Source organism: Delphinus delphis, chromosome 7, assembly GCF_949987515.2.
Source record: "Delphinus delphis chromosome 7, mDelDel1.2, whole genome shotgun sequence".
NCBI classification, from domain to species: domain Eukaryota; kingdom Metazoa; phylum Chordata; class Mammalia; order Artiodactyla; family Delphinidae; genus Delphinus; species Delphinus delphis.
In genome coordinates, this window is record NC_082689.1 from 55,818,591 (window position 1) to 55,836,120 (window position 17,530).

The following is a 17,530-nucleotide window of genomic DNA, read 5'->3' on the forward strand; positions in this document are numbered from 1 at the left end:
GAGCCTGACGAGAGTGCAAGGCGTGGGAGTAAGTGGAGGGCGTTCAGGGTGACTGCGAGCACGAACTCCCCGCGCGGTCCTCATTTACCCCGGGCAAGTCCAACGGGCCCAAGCCCCGGAGGGGAGCCGGGGGAGAGAGTGCGGCGCGCGGTGCGCTCGGCCTGGGTCCCAGCCTCCGGCCCCCGCCCCCGGGGCTGGCGCCACTCTCGGGCGGTGGGGTGAGATAAAGCGGGGCAAGGTTCTGCAAGTCCAAATCAGGGAAGCGCAGCTCCGATACCAGCGCCTTTACGGGGTCTCCAGGCGTGTTTGTTCCAACTGTTTAAACTTTCAAAGCACCCGCACCCCAGCGACCTTCGGCAAACAACTCTTAATCCCGCGGGCGGAGAGCGTTGGCTGTATTTGCGGGAAGGGTAAATTGAGAGCGGAGAACCGGGGGCCTAAGGCGGCCCTCCTCCCGGCATCCCGCCCGCGGCCGCCCACTGCTACCCCCTCCCGCGGCCCTTTCCCGCCCCAGGACCGCCAGCTTCTTGCGTCAGCCGGAGCGGGGGTGGGGGATTTTCGGAAGCTAAGACCTCGCGGCCGGCGGGGGAAGGAAGGGCTTGGGCTCTTGCCCCGCCCTCGGGGGTCGGGAGGCGGAGCCGGGCAGGAGCCCGGCCGGCGAGTCGGGCCGAGTCGCGGAGAAGCTAGTTCCTAGGATCCTAGACAAGCAGCCGCCGCCGCCGCCGCCAGTACCGCCCTGTCCTCACCGCGCCTCGGCAGCCGGGACAGGGCCGCCGTCGGGGAGCCTCAGAGCACCGTCCCTAGCTCAGCATGATGGACTTGGAGCTGCCGCCGCCGGGACTGCCGTCCCAGCAGGTGGTGCCAGGACGGGGGCGGGGGCGCGAGGGAGCTGCGGCCCGGGAGGGACAGCCGCAGCTGGCCTCTCTTCCCGTCTGTGGCCTGAGCCGGGACTGCTGCGGCCGCGCGCACACCAGAGCCGCTGCGCTTGCGCTGGGGCCGGGGGAGGGGAGCTGGGACCAGAGGGCTTGCGAGGGGTGTGGGGACGCGGCCGGGTGGTGGGACTGACAGCGCGCCCGCAGCCCCCGAGGGAGACTGTGTTGGTGCTGGGGGGCTACGCCCTCGCGCGTGGGGCGAAGGGCGTCTCTAACCACGCCCCGGGCCGTTGGAGCCCCGGCCGGGCCCCCTCCCGAATTTGAGCGGCCCGGAGGCAGCGGGGCAGGAGGGGGCGGACGCTGGCGGTCTGAGCCGGCGCGGCCCGGCCCTTCCGGGGCTGTGCGGCTCCCCAGCCTCGGAACCGGCAAAAATGTGCCTAGTCACGGGGCCGCTCTCGGGGGAACTGAGGTCTCCTTTGGGCTGGGAGCCGGAGTCCCCCCTCTGCCGCTGCCCCTCGGCCCATGACCTCCGAGGGCGCGGGCTGCGGCGCCCTCACTCCGCTGGGCCGTCTGAGGGTGCTTCTGTGCAAAGTAATCGATCGGTCCATCCATGGGATCTCCCTTAGGCAGCTTGGCGAGAATGCCCAGTCCCCAGGGTGGGGGCGGGAGGAGGTCATAAAGTACCCAGCGCGCTAGGCTGCCCCGACGTACAGCGACCGAACCCCGCCCCACGCGCCCCCTCGCGGCCCCTGGAGCCGAGGGAAAGGTTCGGGCTCGAAGACCGGGAGTTGTCCCCGTGCAACACGCCGGGAAGTGGCGGCGGGGCAGTGGACTCTGGGGTCAGAGGCGGCTGCGCCCCCGGCCTCTCGATCCCGGCGTGGTGCCTCCCGGGGGGCGAGCTTGGCCTCGGCCGCCGTGACAGTGGTCGGTTGGCTGTCACGGCGGCCCTCAGTTGGCCCTTTCGTGCTTTATAGCGTGCAAACCTTGCCGCGCCGGGGCCAAGGGAAAAGTTGGAGCTGTTGATCTGTTGCGCAATTGTTATTTTCCCCCGGGCGGCTTTGTTTTTGGATTTAGCGTTTCGGAATTGTAATTCCAAAATGTGTAAGGCAGGATATTCTGTTCTGTGCTGTCAAGGGTAAGAGTTTCGAGTGTAGATTAGAATTTCTTTTGTTTTTAGACTGTTACTAAATTTTGTTCTTTTCATAGATTGATTCTCCCTTGGGTGCTTTATTTTGTTTTCCTTTTCTGTTTGAGAATTTGCCTCGATTTCTTATTTTGTTGCTTCATTTGCGAGGGCAGAGGGTGGGATAGCTGTGTTTCATAAGGCTTTGCTAACAAGTTCTGTAAATTATCACAAATGTGAAAACAAGTTTCTGTATATACTTTGTAGGGACTTTTAAAGGAGTAGATATTTTTATTTCCAATTTTTTTGTGTGTGTGAATGGGTTCTTTGGAAAAATATTTGGTTCAAGGAAATGTGTAACTTAATAGGAACGGTAAATACATTTATGCTCTGAAACGTCACGTTTTAGAGTAATCCTGAAGATCTAAAGTAAGGTTTTGAGTTATTGACAATGTACTAATTGTGCTTTTTTTTTTCTTTAAAGCTGTTTGTCTTGAACTTTCCCCTAGTAATGATTAGGATTGGATTCCCCCTCCCCACTAGTACGAAGAAGTAAATTGTGCTTTCCGATTTAGCTGCTGTTCAAGACTAATCCCTATAGCCATTTCTTTAATACTCTGTATGACCCAAAGACATTTAATGCTAATAGACTTTAGTTTTTCTAGATTCAGGAATGTAGCCTAGAGTGTTATTAAAATTTTTTTTCTTTCTTTACTATATGATTTAAGATTCCATCTATACTGCTTTCTCTTTTAAATGTGAATTTTCCAATTATGTTTGTTAAGGTAACTGCTTTTCCACCTTTTGTAATCAGACATCAGTTTGCATATTTGAAGACTATAAAAAAATGGAATAAAATTTGGAATCAATTTCATGCCTATAACTATGATTCATATTAAATCTTTGTAGTCCAGAAAGATTTGAAGAGTTAAAAGTGGATTCTAACCTTTTGTCAAAGAAAAACCAGGTGTGAAGTGGTACTGGGATACAGTTTTTCACCCTCTGTGCGGAGGAGGTGTTGATGAACAGCAGTAAAGAGAGTTTTATATTCTTTATTTCCAATAGCTGGAAGGAACCATCCATTACTCTTTTCAAGGGTGTCTTGGAGAAAGTATTTTTGTATATGAGGGATGAAGTTGATCTTGGACTAGACCAATGAGATAACTTTTAAAGAAAAATAGCACAGGTTTCTCATCTCCTGAATGAATGTTGAGCAAAGAACAACTTGACTTTTTAGATATTTGAATAAAATCTCTTGAGAGATTGTGAAAGATTGTAGGAGGGTAAATACATAACTCACATAAGTCTTTCTGCATTAAAAATAACTTGGGCCATTTGGGACTCTTTCTTTCTTGTTAACTTGGGTTTTTATAAACAATGCTGGGGGGGGAAAAAAACTCAAAACCCGACTTTCTTTAGGATAACCAGGAAGAATTGAAAGCCAGATACATTAGTTTTCTTTCTTTATTATTATTCAGGATGAATTATACTTACAGAGCTGCCTGAAGAAAAGAACCCTCTGTGGACTATAAGCACATTTTTTTTCTGGGAATTTTCTCTCTATTGGCTGAACGCATTTAAAGGGGGTTTTGCATAAATAATGCTTCCTCTTTGATTTTTCCTTGATCTGCGGTTAACTCGTCAGTGTAAACTCTTGGGCTCAGGAAGAGTTCGGCACTAACATGGTCATAGATGAGTTATTGAGTATTTCCTTGTGTGCGAGGCAGCATGATAATTGCTTCACGTGCATAATTTCACAGTAACCCCATGGGAAATACTATTATCTCCAGTTTCTAGGCGAGGAAAGAGGCATACAGCCGCCCAGAGTTCTGGTTAAAGTAACCCAACTACTGAGTGACAAAGGTGGGATTCAAACCTAGGTAGTCTGACTCCAAACCTATGTAGAATGACTCTACTTCCAAACTGGACCAAGACTAGTTAAACTTTAAACAGGAGGAAACTCTTACACTTTAAAAAGTGGATAAATTGAGAAAAACTCAGAGAAGGACAGGCAGGGATTTAAAAGGTTAATCTCCGCACCTTTTCTAGTTACCAAGAAGTATCATAACTTTATATTTTGTGTTTGTGAGACGGGAGGTGGACCTTGAATACAGTGAAGGTAAATACAACCTATCAATTGGACTTACCACATGGAGTTCTTTTAAGCAAGTTGCAGAGGCCTAGCGGGGTTTAATTTAGAGAGACAGGACTATTTCTTAATATAATAATAGTTTTTAAAATTCTTGGTATTTCATCAGTGTCCAAGATTCTGCCTCATATTTTTCAGGGGCTCTTTTCCTTTTTCTTAATTAAAATTCTTAGTTCCTGGAGTCTTTGTTTAACTTTATTTGCCTTGTTAGTTGGTACATTCTCCTGGTCCGTTGGTTCTTTTTTTTTTTAAACATCTTTATTGGAGTATAATTGCTTTACAATGTTGTGTTAGTTTCTGCTGTATAACAAAGTGAATCAGCTATACGTATACATATATCCCCATATCCCCTCCCTCTTGCATCTCCCTTCCACCCTCCCTGTCCCATCTCTCTAGGTGGACATAAAGCACTGAGCTGTTCTCCCTGTGTTATGCAGCTGCTTCCCACTAGCTATCTATTTTACATTTGGTAGTGTAGATATATCAGTGCTACTCTCTCCCTTCGTCCCAGCTTACCATTCCCTCTTCCCGTGTCCTCAAGTCTATTCTCTACATCTCCATCTTTCTTCCTGTCCTGCCCCTAGGTTCATCAGAACCATTTTTTTAAAAAATTTTTAGAGTCTATATATATGTGTTAGCATACAGTATTTGTTTTTCTCTTTCTGACTTTCTTCACTCTGTAACACAGACTCTAGGTCCATACACCTCACTACAAATAACTCAATTTCGTTTCTCTTCATGGCTGAGTAATATTCCATTGTATATATGTGCCACATCTTCTTTATCCATTCATCTGTCAGTGGACACTTAGATTGCTTCCATGTCCTGGCTGTTGTAAATAGTGCTGTAATGAACATTGTGGTACATGACTCTTTTTGAATTATGGTTTTTTCAGGGTATATACCCAGTAGTGGGATTGCTAGGTCATATAGTAGTTCTATTTTTAGCTTTTTAAGGAACCTCCATCCTGTTCTCCATAGTGGCTGTATCAATTTACATTCCCGCCAGCAGTGCAAGAGGGTTCCCTTTTCTCCACACCCTCTCCAGCATTTATTGTTTGTAGATTTTTTGATGATGGCCATTCTGACTGGTGTGAGGTGATACCTCATTGTAGTTTTGATTCGCATTTCTTTAATGATTAGTGATGCTGAGCATCTTTTCATGTGTTTGTTGGCAGTCTGTATATCTTCTTTGGAGAAATGTCTATTTACGTCTTCTGCCCATTTTTGGATTAGGTTGTTTTTTAGATATTGAGCTGCATGAGCTGCTTGTATATTTTGGAGATTAATCCTTTGTCAGTTGCTTCGTTTGCAAATATTTTCTCCTATTCTGAGCATTGTCTTTTTGTCTCTTTTATGGTTTCCTTTGCTGTGCAAAAGCTTTTAAGTTTCATTAGGTCCCATTTGTTTATTTTTGTTTTTATTTCCATTTCTCTAGGAGATGGGTCACAAAGGATCTTGTTGTGATTTATGTCATAGAGTGTTCTTCCTATGTTTTCCTCTGAGAGTTTTATAGTGTCTGGCCTTACATTTAGGTCTTTAATCCATGGTGAGTTTATTTTTGTGTATGGTGTTAGGGAGTGTTCTAATTTCATTCTTCTACATGTAGCTGTCCAGTTTTCCCAGCACCACTTATTGAAAAGACTGTCTTTCCTCCATTGTATGTTCTTGCCTCCTTTATCAAAGGTAAGGTGACCATAGGTGCGTGGGTTTATCTCTAGGCTCTCTATCCTGTACCATTGATCTATATTTCTGTTTTTCTGCCAGTACCATACTGTCTTGATTACTGTAGCTTTGTAGTATAGGCTGAAGTCAGGGAGCCTGATTCCTCCAGCTCCATTTTTCTCAAGATTGCTTTGGCTATTCGGGGTCTTTTGTGTTTCCATACAAATTGTGCAGTTTTTTGTTGTAGTTCTGTGAAAAATGCCATCGGTAATTTGATAGGGATTGCATTGAATCTGTAGATTGCTTTGGGTAGTATAGTCATTTTCACAGCGTTGATTCTTCCAATCCAAGAACATGGGATATGTCTCCATCTGTTCATATCATCTCTAATTTCTTTCATCAGTGTCTTATAGTTTTCTGCATATAGGTCTTTTGTCTCCTTAGGTAGGTTTATTCCTAGGTATTTTATTCTTTTGTTGCAATGGTAAATGGGAGTGTTTCCTTAATTTCTCTTTCAGATTTTTCATCATTAGTGTATAGGAATGCAAGAGATTTCTGTGCATTAATTTTGTATCCTGCTCCTCTACCAAATTCATTCATTAGCTCTAGTAGTTTTCTGGTAGCCTCTTTAGGATTCTTTATGTATAGTATCATGTCATCTGCAAACAGTGACATTGGCTCTTTTTATTTTGAAATAGTGTTCAAAAATAAGTTTGGTAGTGAAGATGTTTATGTATATGGTAAAGAGTGGGACAGACAGGGTTAAACCTGGTTGAAGGAAAGTGGGAAAAATGGGGAGAATTTGAGTTGAAAACAGCTAGTAGAAACCTGTTGGCTCGAATTAAACACTAATCTGCTGTTTTGGCATTTCTGATTTGAAGCAAGCACAAGGGCTCAGGTCTGTCTAATTGAAGTTTTCTTGGGGTTTTGAGTGTGGTACATTTCAAAATTAAATACTTTATTTCTTAGTCCTTATTATTAAACAAATTGTTTTCAGAATTATTGTCTTATTTGTCTGAGTTAAGGATGCTGCAGGATTTTTTAGGTTTCAGTGGATGATTTGCCTAAAAGTTGGTCTGACTAATCCCAGGCTATTTAACAGTGGTCAAGTCACTTCTGAAAGTTTCCTGGAATCTCTTGTTGCACACCCGGGTATGCAACAGATTTACTAAATGCAGTATTTACTAAATGCAGTATTCAACAGATTTACTAAATGCAGTATTCAACAGATTTACTAAATGCAATATTCAACCTGCTTCCTTCACCAATGGCTGTATGTTTATTCTAAGTTTACTGTAAAATGGAGAACAGGGCTTCCCTGGTGGCGCAGTGGTTGAGAGTCCCCCTGCCGATGCAGGGGACACAGGTTCGTGCCCCGGTCCGGGAAGATCCCCTATGCCGCGGAGCAGCTGGGCCCGTGAGCCATGGCCGCTGAGCCTGCGCGTCCGGAGCCTGTGCTCCGCAACCGGAGAGGCCACAACAGTGAGAGGCCCGCGTCCTGCAAAAAAAAAAAAAAAAAAAGGAGAACAGAGTTTATATTTTGATAATAAGATTTCTAGGAGTTTTTTTTTTTTTTTTTCCTTTTATTTATTTATTTTTTTTTAAACATCTTTATTGGAGTATAATTGCTTTACAATGGTATGTTAGTTTCAGCTTCACAACAAAATGAATCAGTTATATATACACATATGTTCCCATATCTCTTCCCGCTTGCGTCTCCCTCCCTCCCACCCTCCCTATCCCACCCCTCCAGGCGGTCACAAAGCACCGAGCTGATCTCCCTGTGCTATGCGGCTGCTTCCCACTAGCTATCTACCTTACGTTTAGTAGTGTATATATGTCCATGCCTCTTTATCGCTTTGTCACCGTTTACCCTTCCCCCTCCCCATAGCCTCAAGTCCATTCTCTAGTAAGTCTGTGTCTTTATTCCTGTTTCACCCCTAGGTTTTTCATGACATTTTTTTTTTTCTTAAATTCCATATATATGTGTTAGCATACGGTATTCGTCTCTCTCTTTCTGACTTACTTCACTCTGTATGACAGACTCTAGGTCTATCCACCTCATTACAAATAGCTCAATTTCATCTCTTTTTATGGCTGAGTAATATTCCATTGTATATATGTGCCACATCTTCTTTATCCATTCATCCGATGATGGACACTTAGGTTGTTTCCATCTCTGGGCTATTGTAAATAGAGCTGCAATGAACATTTTGGTACATGACTCTTTTTGAATTATGGTTTTCTCAGGGTATATGCCCAGTAGTGGGATTGCTGGGTCATATGGTAGTTCTATTTGTAGCTTTTTAAGGAACCTCCATACTGTTCTCCACAGTGGCTGTATCAATTTACATTCCCACCAACAGTGTAAGAGGGTTCCCTTTTCTCCACACCCTCTCCAGCATTTGTTGTTTCTAGATTTTTTGATGATGGCCATTCTGACTGGTGTGAGATGATATCTCATTGTCGTTTTGATTTGCATTTCTCTAATGATTAGTGATGTTGAGCATTCTTTCATGTGTATGTTGGCACTCTGTATATCTTCTTTGGAGAAATGTCTATTTAGGTCTTCTGCCCATTTTTGGATTGGGTTGTTTGTTTTTTTGTTATTAAGCTGCATGAGCTGCTTGTAAATTTTGGAGATTAATCCTTTGTCAGTTGCTTCATTTGCAAATATTTTCTCCCATTCTGAGGGTTGTCTTTTTGTCTTCTTTATGGTTTCCTTTGCTGTGCAAAAGCTTTTAAGTTTCATTAGGTCCCATTTGTTTACTTTTGTTTTTATTTCCATTTCTCTAGGAGGTGGGTCAAAAAGGACCTTGCTGTGATTTATGTCATAGAGTGTTCTGCCTATGTTTTCGTCTAAGAGTTTGATAGTTTCTGGCCTTACATTTAGGTCTTTAATCCATTTTGAGCTTATTTTTGTGTATGGTGTTAGGGAGTGATCTAATCTCATACTTTTACATGTAGCTGTCCAGTTTTCCCAGCACCACTTATTGAATAGGCTGTCCTTTCTCCACTGTACATTTCTGCCTCCTTTGTCAAAGATAAGGTGACCATATGTGCGTGGGTTTATCTCTGGGCTTTCTATCCTGTTCCATTGATCTATATTTCTGTTTTTGTGCCAGTACCATACTGTCTTGATTACTGTAGCTTTGTAGTATAGTCTGAAGTCAGGAAGCCTGATTCCTCCAGCTCCATTTTTCGTTCTCAAGATTGCTTTGGCTATTCGGGGTCTTTTGTGTTTCCATACAAATTGTGAAATTTTTTGTTCTAGTTCTGTGAAAAATGCCAGTGGTAGTTTCATAGGGATTGCATTGAATCTGTAGATTGCTTTGGGTAGTAGAGTCATTTTCACAGCGTTGATTCTTCCAATCCAAGAACATGGTATATCTCTCCATCTATTTGTATCATCTTTAATTTCTTTCATCAGTGTCTTATAATTTTCTGCATACAGGTCTTTTGTCTCCTTAGGTAGGTTTATTCCTAGGTATTTTATTCTTTTTGTTGCAATAGTAAATGGGAGTGTTTTCTTGATTTCACTTTCAGATTTTTCATCATTAGTATATAGGAATGCCAGAGATTTCTGTGCATTAATTTTGTATCCTGCCACTTTACCAAATTCATTGATTAGCTCTAGTAGTTTTCTGGTAGCATCTTTAGGGTTCTCTATGTATAGGATCATGTCATCTGCAAACAGTGACAGCTTTACTTTTTCTTTTCTGATTTGGATTCCTTTTATTTCCTTTTCTTCTCTGATTGCTGTGGCTAAAACTTCCAAAACTATGTTGAATAAGAGTGGTGAGAGTGGGCAACCTTTTAAAAATGTAATTACCACCTGCTTTTAAATATGCTCCAACAAACATTTATTAAAGAGGCTCTAAGATACAGGCCAAGACTTCTTTCATTGATAATGGTATGTTTTCTGGAAATGAAAGCAAAACATATATTCAAATGTATAACGTTCCCAAAAAGTGTTAGAAAAAATACAAATGGTGTTCTTACAGTAACTTTCCCCGCCAAGACAAAACAAGATTGCTAAACAAAATCCTATCTTGCCTAAAGTAGGAATTTTCTCTGGGTCAGCCCCTCCCACAGTAAACACTTTTTAACTATTAGTACGAAGAATTTTAGGAACACTGAGGATAGGAAGCACTTTAACATATCGTTTTTATGGTATATGTCCTGTAACACCTGTGTATCACAGAGCCTTATATATGAAAATCTTCCTCTGTGTGTGAGCATGTAAGTTTATTTGGCCCAAACTCTGGTAGAGGTGAAGACAAACCCGGGACGTAAGAAGTATTTAGAGCACCAAATTCATCTTTCAAAGACCCTGTTGATAATTGAGAGTCACTGTAATCCATCAACAGCCTGTATTCTGGTTTTTTAGTTGTTTATTTTTTTGGCCATGCCGCAAGCCTTGCTGGGATCTTCCCTGACCAGGGATTGAACCCAGGCCACGGCAGTGAAAGCCCAGAATCCTACACTAGACCATCAGGGAACTCCCAACAGCCTGTATCCTGAAGGATTAAAAAAATTCCCTGGCAATGCTAAATTAGTCATTCCATTTCTCACAAACTTGGAAATTGAAACTTTGGGGCCTTTGATATCGGCAGCGTACTGATGAGATCCAAACTCTCCATTGCTTTTCTTCAAATCAGAGAAGAATGGTTGGGTAAGAAAAGAAAACTATCAGATCATTTGGCTTTGAAGCCTTCTTCTGAACTTAGAGTTTTTATTTTGTGCATTAGGCAATTCTCTAATTGCTTTTTAAAATCTCTGATACTTGTCTTATGTATGTATCTATGTTTTTTTCCTCTACAGCTAGATTGTAAGTTCCTTGGGAGCTGGGCATAGAATTTATATTTCTCTCCTCTTTTAAACAGCTTTATGAGATGTAATCCGCATACTATACAGTCCACTCGTTTAAAATGGACAGTTCAGTGACTGAGTGTATTCAGAGTAGTACAGCCATCATCACAATCAATTTTAGAACATTTTCATCACCCCAAAATAAACCCATATCCATTAGCAGTCATCACATCCCATTTCCCCCAAACTCCCTTAGCTCCTGGTAAGCACTCATTATTCTCTCTTTCTATGGATTTGTCTCCTGGATATTTCATATAAATGGAATCATAGCATGTGTGGTTCTCTGTGACTGGCTTCTTTCACTTAACGTGTTTACACAGTTTGACCATATTGTAGCATGTATCAGGACTTTGTACTTCTTATTGCCAAATACTATTCCATTATATGGATACACCACATTTTATTTACCCACTTATCAGTGCATGGACGTTTGGGTGGTTCTACTTTATGTATATATTTTTGTTCCCTGTGGTAATGGTTCTTAAAATTCACTGTATATTAGAGTCACCATCATATTTAAAATACTGATGCCCAGGCCTTACCACCTCATTACATTAAAATCTCTGGGGGTGGGACCCAGGCATCAATATCTTTTCAAGCTTTGGAAGGAATTCCTTTGTGCAATTAGGTTTGAGAACCAGTACCCTAGAGAAGCTGGCACAGTGCTTGGTACCCATGAAAGGTATTTATATTTATAGAGTGATTTAGAAAATCTGGTTAGGATGTTGCTTAATTCATGAAAGGAAGTGTTCTTATGTTTGATCACTGACCTTCACAGCCTTAAGATTAATACCTAAATCTGGGAGATGTGTTTAAGATGCCTGGTGAATGTTTGAACTTCAGTAAATATAATTTGAGCTCTTTAATCCCTCATGGAGATTTGGGTGATAATTTTGTCATCAAAAGGTTTTCCCCAAGTGGGTTAGTAGAAGTGTGTTTGGTCAGGAGTGTGGCGAGTGATAACCTGCAGCGTAGATTATTTGGCAATCACATAGAAAAGGCAGTGAGGACCAATGCAGGGCACTGGGGAGGCTGGAGAGCTTGGAGGCCAGGACCCAACACTGCCTCCTAGAGGAAGCTCTGAGCTCTGCATTCCTGGGCCTCTATCTTCCTCCATTAAAAAACAAAAAACTTAACACCTACAAGGCCACTTTTAGCAACTCAGCTTTTTGATTCTCTGTATATGCTTGGCAAAGTCAACTTTATATTCTGACCACAGTGGTTATCGTTTGTACTTAACCTGGATGGCTTCTGGTTTACACTTTGGAAACTGGGGCTAACTTCTGAATTGTTTGTGTGTGTGTGTGTGTGTGTGTGTGGTGCACTACACTCGAGGGTGTGGTTCAGTGCCTTCTGAAGCTGCCTCAGCCCTGCCTTGCAGACAGGGTGGGAACAGGGCCAGCAGGGCGTGGGCGCCCCGAGCCAGCTGTGACCTCTCTCCAGTGTTGCCAGGCCCATCTTTGTGTGGCCCAGGTCCAGTCTTCCCCCGGCCATCACGTGATGGGGGGGTACATCTAGTCTGCCCTCAGGAAGCTGCCTGCTTTTCTAATTCTAGTCATCAGTAGTTTGAAATTCTTTTAACCTGTCCCTCCTATTATTGTTTTAAGATTAAAAAAACAGTCCTGTTCTTTCGCTTGTTTTGTGCTGAATGATGTACCTATGTGTTTAAAGTACCTGTTAACGGTATTTGCAGTGCATGCTTGTATTTCAGTGAATCATTCTTCGCATTAAATGCCCTTTCCCTTTTCTGGATGTAGCCGATGTTGGGGTGGGTTAGTGCCCACTCCCGATTCTGTTTGGGAGGCAGGGACAGTATTAACTGTGTATGTAAGGGGCCTGCTGATAAACGGTATAGAAATTGGCTTTACTCCAGACTTGACGTTCTTGTGTGTGCTCTGCTTCAGCACAGAACTGTATGGATTACACGGATGCAGAACCCAGCCTATCCCCCGGCAATTCTAAGGGATTAGAATACAGGGAGCAATGATTGATCAGGTTCTGAGGCCTTCTGTGAACAGAATCGGAACAGGGGTGTGACCCAAGGTGGACGTGCACTGCTTCTCCAGGTGCCTGAGGGTTGGCTTATTAAGAACCTGTGCTTTTTGCTGGTGGGTTTTACAGTCCTGGAGCCAGGGAGTCTTGCTGCTGTGGCTAGAGCGTGTTGAAGAACCATGAATTTTTTTGACCTAGCCAAAAAAATAAAATCAAATTCTTTTAATCATTACAATCCTGGTAATGAAAACCACCAAAAATAAAAACTATCATTTTTTTTCTTGTAATAGAAAAAATTGCCAGTTTTTGAAGAAGTTATTTTGTTCTTGGTACTTCTCAATGAAACATGTTTAAAATGTACATTGAGAAACCAACCCCAGAGGACAGGGGTGGGGCTGGTGTGCTTAGTGCTACCCCCAGCTTGTATGTTCTTTCTCTGCTGGTTCCCAAGCTGAGACGAGGCCAAGAATGAGAACCAGACTGTGGGTTCAGGTTCTTTCTTCTCCAGAGACAGAGGTTCACCCTCTGCTAGACACTTCTTTACCAGGCTGCACGTTTGGGAGAATCCTTGGGGCAGTGGACTGAGAGTGGGGAGATTCCAGGTAACCTTCCACTTGGAAAAAGGGTTCTAGAAGTAAAGGGGGAGAGGTTGGGAGGAAAAGGAAAACTAGTTTAAAGGATTCATTTTAATGAACCCAGGAGGAATGTAGCTTTTTGGTCTCTTCTGTACCACTTCGATTTGCTCCTTGACATGCAGCTTGTACTTAGGTCCTTCATGTGAGAAAAGGGAAAGCATTTTGGGGAGTATTTACTTGTGCTGTGTTTACACTCATTATCTTTAGTTCTTTTAACAACCCTGTTAAGGTATGTTTTGTCATTATTGAGAAAATTCTTTGGAGAGGTTAAGAAGCAGTCCAGAGTTCGGTTTAGGAACTGGAAAGCACATGAGGTATTTTAAGCAGAAGGATTTCATATAGGAAATTAATTATATAGGTGATGGGAGAGCCGAGAAACCAGACAGACAACCCAGAGATTAGCAGCCTCTGGAAACCACTTGCCAGCCCTAGAGCTGGAGGGGCAGAGAGAGGAGGTGGAATTCCAGGGCCTCACCGGCCCTCCCGCAGCTGGACCGAGTGAGGAGCTGGGGCCACTGAGAGAGGGGCTCTGCCTCCTACCATCCAGCGTCCCCCGCTCCTCTCGCAGACCCCTGCTGGAATGTAGCCGGAAGCCATATAGCAAGGGAGCCTGGGGATGGATGGGGAAGGGATCTGGGGGCCATGGGCAAATGACCAAAGCAGTCACATAGCTGGTAAGAGCTAGAGCTGGCACTGGAGCATTCTCTGCCATCAGAGTCCTGGCACTTTTCTCCAAACCATCTTCTTTTCAGGAATCTTAGAGCAGACATGATGCTTTGCCTTTGGGGCACTTGGCACACCTGCTTGGGGGCAGGTTGCGTGGGAATCCTATTAGACCGCAGTGCCTACTTGATTCTGACTTGCATGGCACATTTTATGCTATATATTTCTTCTGGTTAGCGGAGTGCACATATGTGACCACAGAGTGATTCAATAATAATGAAATGTTAGGAATTCCTCTCAAGAGTGCGCGGATGGAGATTCCCTTAGGGGAGTTCCCAGATTCGATAAGCATCCCCACTATTGGTAGGTTCTGTGCCCCCTTCCCCCATGAGGTGCCCCTGGGATGCCAGGGCAGGATTGATTATATACAGAAGTTTTTGGTGTTGCTGAAGGACTTGGGCCTCTGGGTCTTGAACTTGGGGGGAGGTTCAGAAAGGAGGAAAAGCATCTTAAGAAGAGCTGGGGGAACATCTCTTCTATTGATCCTGAAAAATAAAGCCTTTTCTCCCCAGAGAGATGTGGGTAAAAACGACCCCCCTTTCCTCTGTCCCTGTGGGACTCTTGGAAACCTGCGGCTCCGGAGCGCATGGCATTGCCCTGTGCTACAGGTTTCCAAAGTTCACTTGATAACAGCACCGTTGTGCCATCAGGTTTCAGTGACCGGTGTGTGTGCTGGCGGAGCTAATAACGGAGGCGGAGGGAACAATTACTCTTTCATTTTTGTTCACATTACCGACTCTCTTGCATTACCAACTCGCTTGCAACGTTATAAAGAGAACCAACCTTTGGATGTTACAAGACATCAGGATACAGGCAACTGGCAATTTCAGGGGGAAGAAAAAGGGGAAAAACTAACATTTACTGAACAGCTGCTAGTACTGTACTAGGTCCTGGACATGTTCCCTCTTACTTGATCTTGACAATAAAGCTATGGTGATGGCGGCTGTTACCCCCTTTTTACAGACTAGGAAACCTATTCAAAGAGGTAAAGTAACTTGTCCATGGCCATGCCACTCTCGATGGCAGAACAGGGATTTAGAAAGTCCGTCATCACTGCTCTCCCTTCCTTTCTTGCTTTCCTTCCTTGTCTGATGACTATGGGTGTTTGGTTAGATGCTAAAGAATGAGGGGCTCCTTTACAGAGATTCATTAAGACAGTGTCTCTACCTCAAGGAGCTCCCTCAGTGTTCCTCAAAGAGGGTACCGCTGGCAAAGGGGCTGGACTTCTCTTTGGAATGGGGGGTTGTCCCACATTACAGAGTATTTAGCTTCACTGTGACGACCAGAAAGGGCCGCCCTCCCCTGTCCCGACACCGTTCCAATTGCTTCTAGGTGGTGGTCCCAGCCCCAGTGGAACCACTGTGATGCAGTGACTTCCAGAGACAGTTTGAAGCCGGGATATTACTGTTTGTTCTCAGGAAACCTCAGGATATTCCTTGTTCTTTGCAGGGTAGCCCACCATCTCCTCCGATGGCAGCCTGTTCATACCTCTTATTCTAAACCAGAAGGGGGTAGTGGGAGAGAGAACACAGAACGTGATGAAAACTCTAGAAACCAGAGGGACCAAGTACACTTCATTTACTCAGGTAGAGTGTCTCCTTCAGATCCTTTAACACAGAGCAGTTTTATTTGACCTGGTGATTGTTACCGCTGCTATTTACCATTTTTCCAGCCTATAGCTGCAGGGAACTAGTCCTAAAAAGATAAGCTAAACATTTTTTTAAATTTCAGGGTGAAGTTAAAAGTCATATGCCACACCTCTCTGGGTCTTGACTGCCTTTTCTACCGGGTACTTTTTTTTTTTTTTTTTTTTTTTTTTTGCGGTACGCGGGCCTCTCACTGCTGTGGCCTCTCCCGTTGCGGAGCACAGGCTCCGGCCGCTCTGCGGCATGTGGGATCCTCCCAGAGCGCGGCACGAACCCGCGTCCCCTGCATCGGCAGGCGGACTCCCAACCACTGCGCCACCAGGGAAGCCCACCGGGTACTTTTTGAAGAAGTTTGGGTACTGAGGACAGATAGTAAGGGAAGCTATAAGGTAGCTGAAGAGGTTGAGCTATTCTGGTGATAGATTGATGCTTTAGAAACAAAATCTAGAATAGGGAGGAAAGTGAGGTTGCCCACTTTCTTGTCCTTTTCCTGACAATCAGCCTGAGGGAAATAGCACGTGTCCTCTATGAAAATACAGTTAATCCGCATTTATATTGACTAATTGTTATATTATCCAGATTACAAAATTCCTTAATGGGTATTTGAAAATACTATCACATTTGTTGTCTCAAAAGATCAGTTTTATTGTTAACCTGAAGTAATGTGCATTTATGATTCTTAAGGTATAATATTTTGTTTTTAGTAGAGTACCCAAAGAAAAATTTGAATGAAGTTAAATAATTTTTCTATGACTAGTAGTTGGGCTATAACTGATACTAAACATGATACCTTTATTAAGTAATTAGAATTCTTTAACCCCCCAGACACCTTAGGTACACAGTGAAAATGCTGAGTTCTAAGCCTAAATGTAACTTATTCATTCCACAAGTATTATTAGGTATTAACACGCCCTAGGGAACTTTCAGGGCATGAAGTTGTTTTAATCTTCTAAGATAGATAGTGTAGCAAATATATTATCCTCCTTGAAGGAGATTTGCTTCTCAAATTACCCCTTCTCCTAATTAATCAGTCCCTTTGTTCTTTGTACACCTGGATTATAGGGCATGTTTCATATCATAATGAGTATAAATTACATCTCCATCTCCCCTGCTTAAGGTATGACTTCCTCTAGGATAGGGACTATGTTTTTGTCATTTTTGTAATTCTGGTGGCTCGCACCATGCCTGGTGCTTATTTAATAGTACTTGCTCAGCAGATGTGAGAGCGAATCCATTACTGCCCTCTTGGAACTTGGTATATATACAAGTGATATTCATTGGTGATACATGACAGCGCAGAGGACAAAATGTCACTTCCAGCTGGGGTGCTCAGAGAGGACGTCCTGGAGGAGGTAGCAGTCTATCTAGATTTTTTAAGCTGGTAGGATTCCTCTTGGCTCAGCTTCACTTGGAAGCTGGAGGAAGGGTGCAGGCGTGATCTGGCCTGTGGCGGCATATAGGGTCACTCGGGGTGAAAAGGTTAATGTGGGGCTGGCTGAACAGGGCCTTCGGTGCCCATGCGTGGCGTTTCACGTTTATCTAAGGCATTTGGAAATCATGGGAGGTTTTGGAAAGGGCAAGACACATGAGCTGGATGTGGACAGGAAGTTATTATGGCCCATGCATCAGAAGATGGGCAGGTGTCGGCAGAGATGCTGAGGGGCTCTGGCTGTGGTGCAGGTGTGGCTTCGTCGCCTTGGCATCACCAGTGCAGTATTGAAGATCTGTAACTGTCACTCTGATCTGTACCACCTTTGTTAGCCATTTAAGAAGAAATTTTTTTAAGCTCCCTTTTTCAAGGAGGGAGTAGATTTTTCTCCTATTGGCCCCATTGTGAAACCATCTGTGCTCAAG

The 17,530-nt window shown here is 43.9% G+C and overlaps 1 protein-coding gene across 3 annotated transcripts in view; it reads left to right on the top strand.

Annotated features, from left to right (window-relative positions):
• The first annotated feature begins 637 nt into the window (after positions 1 to 637).
• The window catches only part of NFE2L2 (NFE2 like bZIP transcription factor 2), a 37,516-nt gene continuing 20,623 nt past the window's right edge, over positions 638 to 17,530 (top strand). The window contains exon 1 of one of the 3 annotated variants that reach the window (XM_060016535.1): positions 638 to 855. In XM_060016535.1, coding sequence (XP_059872518.1) covers positions 811 to 855 — 45 coding nt within the window. In that variant the 5' untranslated portion in view covers positions 638 to 810. Of the gene's footprint in view, positions 856 to 1,013; positions 2,008 to 9,520; positions 15,617 to 17,530 lie in introns of those variants that run through there. The other 2 variants (XM_060016537.1, XM_060016534.1) reach the window with 2 other exon arrangements.